General features: G+C 35.8%; 1 protein-coding gene across 1 annotated transcript; it reads left to right on the forward strand.

The window, feature by feature from the left end:
• On the forward strand, window positions 1-10,048 carry LOC121330425 (prospero homeobox protein 1-like). The gene is made up of 4 exons (XM_041276948.1): window positions 1-3,126; window positions 5,644-5,751; window positions 6,666-6,860; window positions 8,219-10,048. The coding sequence occupies exons 1-4, from the start codon at window positions 1,582-1,584 to the stop codon at window positions 8,384-8,386; spliced, it is 2,016 nt and encodes a 671-aa protein (XP_041132882.1). The 5' UTR covers window positions 1-1,581; the 3' UTR covers window positions 8,387-10,048.
• Window positions 10,049-10,319: the final 271 nt, after the last annotated feature.

Here is a 10,319-nt window from a genome sequence, read left to right on the forward strand (position 1 = left end):
TTGTAATGATATTGAAGACTGGACCTATATATAGTTCAGGATGATTTATAAAAAAAAGAGTCTTTCATTGTTTTGTTTAAAGGAAGTAGGCCTATAATAAATTATTACCACAATCTTAACTATTATTGAAATAGTTCTTAGAAATATTTCCCCTTTTTATTACTATTTAACAAGATAGCAGAAGTTAAAACCGTTTCTGAAGACAATGAGGCTTATGTCACACAGTACTGGTTTATTCCTGTATGCATTATCATATAAGACATGCATGCTGAAGCACACACAATAGTTTGAGAATGTGTATTTAGAAACAAACAGAAAAATACTGACCCAACGCCCAATAGCCATTGGCCATGGCACACGCAAGACAACGTATTGTTCATCTCATATTCAAAATCACTTTATGGAAATATAACAAACGTAATGGAAACTATTAGTCAAGGGAACATGCATTGCTTTTTGAGTGAAAATGACACTAATTGAGGGCTTAATTAATATGCAGAGGGTGGGATGGGTCTACTTAGACTAAACAAAACAAGGGTTCCAGATAAAACCGTAAGAACCTTGTTTATCTATTAAGCTAAAATTATGCTTATTAGAACTGTATGTTTTTGAGAAAATAATTAAAATAGTATAGTTTGTATAATAATAAACCTGATGTATTATGAAACAGGTTTACTGTACTTCCAATGGTTCAGAATAACTAGCATTTCAAAGGACCAATTATTTTCTAGATTTTCTATATTAAACAGAATTTAAACATGGAGCATGTTGAAAGCTACCTTTGATTATGTTGGTTTCAAATTATTAATTGAATGTAGTTTGGGCAACTTGAATCACCCAAAGTACAATTTGTCTTAAAGCTTTTATTTTTTGTAAGTATTGACTTTTCAGCTGTTTTAACCTCTACAACAATGTAGAGATAAAAAGGTGTTCTTAAATAGTATACACTGATCTCCTGTGTGGTCTCAGTAAGAAGAATCAGTCTTTCTCTCATGTCCTAATTAAAAGAAGGAATTTTATAGTGTTTATAAACTTTTTTACACCATGCATATGAAATCTCTTTTAAGTGATGAGATAAAAGGAAAACAAACTATAGTTTTCTCCAGTTCAGATGGTGGATCTTTCCTTTTTTTTGGTAATAATGTAGGTAGGCTTCCTATAGAGAAATAGCATTATGATATATTGGCAATATACTGTATATGATATATCAAGGGGAGATAAGAAATGAATGCAATGCACATAGTCTGCCATCTCCACATTTTTTTTTTTTTTTTTTTTTTTTTTAATTAAACATGACATTGGTACTGTAAACATAGTTGTTGCTATTAGAATTTTCTTTTAGTAGAGAAATTCCATTCTTGCTAATAACAAAAACAGGAAATTGTATTTTATTCATAAGTTTTGTAGCTTTCTTTAAAATCAGACTTATTTTCAGATTTTTTTGTTTTTATTTATTTATGTTTACAATTGTCTTTCAGATATCTTCTACATCCTACTTGATGGCATCTTTGATATATTCATCTTTGATATAGTCATCTTGAAAGTGGTTTTTATAATTAGTTTAAACATCATAAAATCAACATGAACCTCTCAGAGCAGAACACGCATAGCTCCACAGAGAGCTACCCAGTAGAGAACAAAAATGAACTGTCTCACTCTTACTTCAAAAGAAATCGCTATGACGATTCTTTGAGGCTATACTCAAATAGCTCCATCATTTCTCAGCTATTGCGGAAGACAATACAGAACAAGAGGGTAGCAGAAGAGAGCCTTTTCTACCTGCCGCCCAGTGCTGTCCCCGGTTCCACCACTGCAGACTTCAGTCAGGAGGACAGAAGCAGCAGCTCCTCAAAGGAAAGCACCCTGGAGCCGTCGTCCCCCGCTAGTCAACCATCCACAACCACCAGCTTGGAAGCCGACAGGCCTTTTAATGAGCACCGCCAAGCCAAACGAGCCAGGGTGGAAAATATCATCAGAGGAATGGCGGTTTTTCCTAATGCGCAAGTTCCTACTGACAGGGACAGAAACAATCCCTCAGGAGATGCGAGGGAAAGCTTCAGGGAGAACAAAAGGAAGCAGAGACTTCCTCAGCACCAGAACCACAGCCTGGGTGAAGCCCTGCCAGCCACCAGAACCAGCAGTAAAGACGACGAGTGCCATCAGCTTAAAGAACAGCTTCAGTCTATGCAGAGGCTGCTGAGGCAACTGCAGGAGAAGTTCTTCCATGTTTATAATGTCAGTGACTCTGAGCATGATGACCAGGATGAGACTGAAGAGGCTAGCTTCTCCTTCCATACCAATAGTATGAACACTGAGTTTATGACGACTTCTGACTATGACTTAAGTGCTGGTTTTGATGGTGGCTTTGAAAAGATGGAAAAAGTAAAAGAGGCGCAAAGAGATATTCTGCCCTTTGGCCACATTGCCCCATCGATGCTAGCTGATGGAAAGAGTTTGTCAGACACATTAAAACACGAGTTATCCAGGGTGGTAAAGGAGAGTGTGGACTCTGTTTTAAAGAAGTTCACCTCTGTATTGTCCAGCCAGGCATCTCAACTGCAAAATCACCAGGAATCCATATCTGATAACATGGCTTCTGAAAGCAAGAATCTACCACCCTATGCTCCGGAACTGGCTCATTTTCAGGACAGTGTAAAGCCCAGACAGTTCGAGTATTATCAGAATGCTGAGGCACCAGCTGATGAAGACCAGACAGAGGCACTGTCACTGGTCGTGCGGAAGTCCTCTCTCAATCACCCTAGTTCTGTGAGCCAAGGGCTTAAGAGACCCTACCACTTGCCTCAAACACCTTTTCAATTTAACTACCACCAGGCAGTGCAGGAAAACCAAATACTTGAACATCTCCTGAAATATGGCCCTCATGGTAATTTTGGTAGTCGCCCATGCATTCCCCCATCCGTGGACAGGTCTTCACCAGAGTTAGTAGACATACCTTGGGAAGCCATAAAGGTCAGATCAAAGGTCATCTCCAGTCACGTGGCTCAACAGTCACACCAAGCGCCTCTCAGCCAGGTTCCAGTGGACAGCCACTGTCTTCCCCACGTAAAAATGGAATGTGGGGATCTTCAGAACACGGCAGAACGGAATCCTTATATGTCATTAAATATATCCTTTACTAAAATTGATTTCCACAAATGTGTAGACAAAAAAAATGTAATTAAAGAAATTACATTTAGGTAAATGGATGGAGGTGATTTTTTTTTTTTTTTTTTCAAAATGCTGATTTACCTACATTTAGTTTGTATTTGTATTACAGAAGATTTTATATTTGAGTGTTTGACATTATTGATAAAATAATTTATTATTAAGCAATACCCTACATAGCAGAAATGACAGGATAAATAATGACAGATGAGTCATATATTCTGAGCTAAACATTATGAAAAGAAAACTGTGTGAGAAAAGTACATTTTAATCCAGGATCCGTTAGGACTTGGGTACAATGAGAATTCCAGAGATCTTAGTGGTAGTTTACCAGTGGTACAAATGCTTCTGTTTAAATGATAGTAACAACATAACCTTGAGACCCTAACAGTCAAAGAATAGCTCCCAGTCAGTGCCTATTCATAGTCACTCCTTACGCTTAACTCGTGGTATACATCTGTAGACTAGGATGAGCTTCTAGTTGAAAACACAAATGCAGCCATGTCTAGCGTATGCATTCCAATGCGTCAACGGCAAAAAGATAATTTTCAAAAAATATAGAATGGGAATATGCTTTGCATTCACGTTCAGCTGGGTACAGTGTATCATAATAATCTTTCTTTCTGCAAATGTTATTCCCATCTAGTGTCTTTGAAGACCAAGGCAAACCAACAAACAAAATGACAATGTTCCTTTCTTCCCTTTCCAACACAGTAGTGACTCTTAGCTTTAGTGCAGCATTAAGACATCCAGCAGAATAGACTTCAAGGAGAAATTTCTCTTTGATATAGGTAACCCCAAAGAAAATTATAGCATCTTCTTTAGTCTGAACAAAGTAATGACTAAGTCTGGAAAAAGACAAATAAAAAGGAATACATGGCTTTGATAAGAAATTGTGTTGAACAAGAGGCTGATTTCAAAGGCAGAAATAGTGTTTTTATTCAGAAAATACCATGAACCTTTGACATATATATATATATATATATATATATATATATATATATATATATATATATATATATATATATATATATATATGTGCGCATCTGAAGAAAATGTCACCTTGATTAGCATTGTTCCTCGTTTGTGAAACAGCCAGGAATGAGACTATAAAAGCTGCTTATGAATACATAAAAAACACTATCACGTGTTCCTCTTCACAAACAATAACAGAGGTTAATTAAAAGACGTTATTTACATATGAAGTAAATGGGGGGAAAACAACAACAACAACAACAACGAGTTCTGGCTCTTCAGAATACATTGTTAGCCCTTTTTTTTTTTTTTTTAAATCCTACCCCCTCCACTTTTAAATATATAACGTACGTGCTAGTTCATTAACAAGTTCTGTAGGTTTTTGTAGGAACAATAATACGAATAGTAATGCCAATTAAACATTTTCTTACCTTTAATAACCAACAGCAACATTATCACATGCGCCCCCCTCCCCTCCCTTTTAATTTTGCTGAAGGTCTGTTTTTTTTTTTTTTTTTTTTTTGCTTGTTTTACTTTGTTTGATGCACCGACATAATTAGGTCTCAGTGTATAACAGCCACTGCTCACAAAACATCAAGTGGGCTATTACAGAGGTCTCAAATAGCTTCCTGATCTTTTGAATAGCAGGGATTGGATGCTTCTTAGGAATGAGTAATGCACTTTCACTTTTGATGGCCCACTATCGAGGCTGCCACATCATTGAAATCAGTCAAATTTTTAAACTTTAAACCTGAAGAAACCTACAAACAAATCCAAATCTAGAAGGGTAACGATTAAGTAATAACGTATGTGCTCATGTCCCAGCAAATGGAGAACAAGCTCGTAGAAACCAGGACAAAGGTTGAGTATTTCAATTGGTAATTGAAGTTTGTCATAGCTTTTTGATTTACAGATGCTGACTGTTTAATCCTGTTATTGTGACTGGAGAGGTATCCTTACTTTTGAATGTATACCAGAAAGCAAGTCAGAGCCCAATACTTCCATCAGCTATGATCAGATATGTAATATTCCTCTGATGTTTATATTTTTAATTCTGAACAGCTTAAATACTAAAATATTATCCCAATCTGTGGTCACAATACAGATTACATTTGGTGGTCCCCAATGAAATTTATTAGGGTAGAGTTTGCCAACATTAGCCTATAATGTAAGTGTGAGGTAATCGAGCCTGCAGTTTAGTGAACAGTGTCTTTCTCTAATGCGATTTATCAGGAATAGGAGACTAAGCTAAGAGTACGGACAGGAGATGAGGAGTTGATTGTATCTACATAAACAAAGGCAATATTAGTCCATATTATGATATAATTTCTGTACAAGGAAGTGGTTTTTATATTAACCACTTCTATTACTTAAAACAATATTCAAAAACATAGTTCATATCCTTCAGTTGGTTTATATTTTCCTATACACCAAAACAAAGATATTTCTTGTTTTACTAAAATTGTGAAAGTGAATATGCTTTGATCCTTAACTCCTGCACACATCCAGGAGGGTCTAACACCCAATCACTTGAAGAAAGCTAAATTAATGTTCTTTTACACACGGTATCCCAGCTCCAACGTGCTGAAAACATTCTTCCCCGACGTCAAGGTAAGCAAAGTAAGGAGTACAATTGTTTTCAGATATTGCATCAGATATGGCTACATGCATACAGAAAGGCATTTATTGATGCTTTTTCAGTATGAAATAAACCTAAATTCAGACCACTTGGTTTTAAATACATCAGTGTTATGCACTGTGATATGTACATGCTATTAGTTGTTCAGATTTGTTTTTAAAACTCTGGAAACAAAACCATGAGTAATAAAACAAATATCATATTTGCTGAAATCAGGATATATTGCATGAAAAAGAAATTCAACAAAAATACTTGTTTTTGCTGGCCGATCCCATTGCAATCTGACCTTCCTAATGTAACCTTATTCACCGCTTCTGTACTGCTGACTTTGTAGGCCAAGGGGAGGTCAGATGTGAGTCTGCGTCTCCTCCTGGCCCATGACCCTGCTAAGAGGAGTCAGACTGAACAAAAGGGAGATAATCCTGGTGTCCGATTTCATTCTGTCAAATTATTGATTCACTGAGAAGGAAGGTTGCTCCTGCTTATCTTCTCCACAGGCAATCACTTCCCATACCTAACCCCCCTTTTTCTTACCTCAAAACTTGAGGTGTACTTCATCAGTACTCTTTGAATTCTTCCCCAAAACCAGCTACATGGTGGCTGTTTCCAGATAATAGTAAAGTTTAATATATGAAATAAAGGAAGGACACATAGTCCAGTGCCTCTACGTTTTTTAGTAATATAAACAAAATATGCAGGGATAAATATAGGGTGTGTCACACATTCCTTTCAAATGCCTAACATTAATGTGATCTGCACCTTAAGCTTCAGTAAAGCAGAAATTAGTTTTGGGTGCAAAGCCAATTGGTTCATAAATAAAAAGTAACATCTTCATCCTTCTGAAAACCACTGAACGCTTTCAATCGGATCACTTTTCTACTTCCAGTTTAACCGCTGCATCACCTCCCAGCTCATCAAATGGTTCAGCAACTTCCGTGAGTTTTACTACATCCAGATGGAAAAGTTTGCCCGCCAGGCGGTTGTGGATGGAGTGAACAATGCGAAAGACCTCACGGTTTCCAGAGATTCTGAATTGTTCCGAGCCCTCAACATGCACTACAACAAGGCCAACGACTTTCAGGTATGAAAGCACAACTCGTTTCAACTGTTTTTTAGTTTTATTACAGTGTTTGTAATCGCTTCAGAATAACGTTAAAACCTATGAATACAAGCAGAAGCAACTTCACAAATTAGCATATGCACTTGTTATTCAAATAACCAGGGTCCAGGAAATCACTTAAAACTCAGCAGCAATAATAGGTCTTACATGCATTGTAAAATCATCATAAAGTGTCCAGTATTACTTTAAAAAAAAAAATTGTGTCATGGATAATGTCGGGGACTAAACTAGCATTGTCATGATTCACATGAGAGAAGTACTTTCTGGTACGCAGTGAGAACAATTAGCGAAATATTCCAACTGTCTTTGAAAAAAAAAAACAAGACGTGAATGGACTCGGATATGGGATATTGAGTAGATTATATCTCTCCCACTCGTACAAAATACTTTGAACCAGTCGAATATATTACACAAAGTGATACAAAATTATTTTGCCGCTTTTTATTTGCATTCATTTTGTTGAGCCAAATTTTGTAGCCAAACTAAGTCACTCATTATGGCAAACACACTTACTGGCCCTCTTATCTGTATTATTTGCGCATTGACAAGCAAGTATCTCCCAATAGTCACGTCTCAATGTGTCCTCGCACTGACCCTCGTGGTGCTCTGCACCTGTGTCTAAGTCCATTATTTAAACTTTAGAGTTGCTTATTATAAAACTGTGGGAAGAGGAAGCCACAGAGTCACACTAAAACAACTCCGGATTAGCGGGACAGCACGCCTGAACAAGACTCGGATTGCTACTGATGCAGAACGCTGACAAAGATCCTGTAAATTCTGAGGTAGAAGAGAGTTCGATGGGAAATAGCTGAGAAAGTTTTCTTTACTTGGAACCAAGACATTCCTTTCCCAGGGAGGGTTTTTGTTAGGAGCTAAAGGGAAAAATAACTTTTTCTGATAACATTCAGATAACTACTCTAGTTGAAATAATGTCTCCAGATAGTTGGGCAGATTCTGTCCCAACCAATTAATAGAAACAAAACAACTGAGGTGGAATTTGAACTTAAAGAACTAGAGGTTTCATTAAACATTTGTAGAAAAAAAAAGCAGCACATTCAATTTTTTAAAAATGATTATTTATTTTAAACATTTCCAAAAAAGACATGGCAGTCGCATCTGCTGTCCATGCAGCCTCCCATTGCTAATGCCAATATCACTAAAATGATTCCTACTTGTTAAACATTTCCCCTTTAGAATCAGTTTCATCCAGACCATAAGTATGCACTTCAGTTTTAGATGTGTCTTTTTTACATTTTGTAATAACCTTGTAATTAGTACGATCATGTTCATGGATAGTAATGCACCGTTCTTTCCCACAGGTTCCAGACAGGTTTATTGAAGTTGCTGAAATAACATTACAAGAATTTTTCAATGCCATCTCCATGGCAAAGGACACCGATCCTTCATGGAAGAAAGCAATCTATAAAGTAATCTGCAAACTAGACAGCGAGGCCCCCGCACAGTTGAAATCTTCCAACTGTCTTTAAGAAGACCTCTCACGACCACTTATACTTTAACACAGATGGACGCTACTAAGAACAGCACCATCTGGAACATGATCCATAGATTAATGGAAAATGTATGGCACCTATTAAAATTGATTTACAATTTCTCTTTTTTTCTCTCTCTCTAATGAAGTGCTGTATTGCTCCTTATGGCAAAACATCTGAGAAAACCACAATGCATCAAAAGGATAATGTATTTTTTTTTTAAATTATTTTAGTTTTGGGAAAAGCGAAGTTTTACCATAAAAATGTTATTTAAAAAAAAGAAACACGATCAGTCCAGAATTCCAGAAGACCATTTGTGTTACAGCTCTTCAATGGATAAGGGGTTTGTTTTTTGTTGTTTCTTTTAAAACTGCAACAGTGGGCTCTTCTATCGAGTGTCTTATTAATGTTTCAAGCATATTCAACATTTTAAAGTAATAATGGAGATGATAAAGTGTCTCTTGAACATGGGTGCTTGAGACAAGAAAGGAGGCAGAAAGATACTGCCATAAAAAATAAACTGCAAATAGTCTCCAAAAATCGGTTAGTGGATGAGAAATTACTGCATATGTATATTCTATATTAAAAAAACAAACATTTACTGATGTCATCTTAAAAAATAAAATATGTTATTCGTTGCACATGCATGCAACATGTTAATTCCACAGGGATCCTATGTACAGCTTAATCACGTCTTTGTAAAGCTAGTTAACCTAGTCTCGCTCCAGAATTCAAGAAATGAAGCAAAATGCATCCATTAGTGTCCTGATATTTCCTGATTATGTAGTCTTATTTATGTAAAATGTATAAACATGAAATTATTATTTTTGTTTGCATACTGGTAATGTGAATAACTGTCCTTTCTGGTGTGTGTTTTTATGTAAGGTAGAAAATAAACAGTACAATGTTCAAATAAATTATTTCTCTTTTGCTCACCTTGTTCAGTTGTTTACTAGATGTGACTAGGCAAGCAGGAAAGTGTATATATTAAATTCATTTTATAATACAAATACATTGCAAACAGCTGGATGAAAAAAACCTTAACTTCAGACATATCATTAGCTTGTTAGCACCGAGTGTTTTCTAGATAACATTTTTATTCCTTTCATTAATGTGAGAAGCAAGTAAAACAAATTGATTATACACAAGGATGTAAAGCTGTTTTTTAAGAAGTGACTGCAGAAATGTCAAAGATATTTTGTCAAAGATATTTCTTACATTAATTTGCCTTATCAATTCCAATTAGAGTGTCTCCACTTCACTGGAGTAGTAGAAATCACGGGGGGCGGGGGGAATCTGAATATTATTATTATAATCTATAATATTATAATAGTATTAATACTCATTAAGCCATTTGTGTATCAATCACAGCTGGGAAACGTGTTCATAGTAAAATTTATTTCATTTACTTTTATGAAAAAGCTAAATGGGCTTTTAAAATTGGTCCAGCCTTTATTTTTCATTAACAAGCAGAACGTACAAACGAAATCGCAACATGTTAAGCCACAAATGTGTCTTAAAGCTATTATGAAAAAAGTATTTTAGCCGGACACACTATTACAATCGCTCGGTGTAACTACATGGAGGAGTCGCTTCTGCTTTTAAATTAAAGTAAGACTTAAGATTTAAAAGCCCATTTTGTTGTTTCACAGAAAAAAAAACACAAATTCCATACATTTTACTATTAACACATTTCTCAGTTATGATTAAGGTAAAGGAATGGCTTAACAGGTATGAATTTAATTTTTAAAGGACAGTAGAAAAATTGGGGAAAAAAAACACCAACATTTATTTTATCACGCTTTACTAACGGGTAACAACGATCTTACCTCCACGTTAACATATGCTGCTCTGTGGTAGTTAGTTAATTCTTAGTAGCCTATTAAGTATTTTTGTAAATGTAAACCTATTTCACAAATGTGATTAAAAC

This window comes from Polyodon spathula, chromosome 17, assembly GCF_017654505.1.
Source record: "Polyodon spathula isolate WHYD16114869_AA chromosome 17, ASM1765450v1, whole genome shotgun sequence".
NCBI classification, from domain to species: Eukaryota; Metazoa; Chordata; class Actinopteri; order Acipenseriformes; family Polyodontidae; genus Polyodon; species Polyodon spathula.

Excerpts from the sequence above, each read along its gene's own strand:
- LOC121330425 (XM_041276948.1), top strand. The coding sequence starts at position 1,582 with ATGAACCTCTCAGAGCAGAACACGCATAGCTCCACAGAGAGCTACCCA. Across the intron at positions 5,752-6,665 it reads CATTCTTCCCCGACGTCAAG|TTTAACCGCTGCATCACCTC; the intron begins GTAAGCAAAGTA and ends TTCTACTTCCAG. Across the intron at positions 6,861-8,218 it reads ACAAGGCCAACGACTTTCAG|GTTCCAGACAGGTTTATTGA; the intron begins GTATGAAAGCAC and ends TCTTTCCCACAG.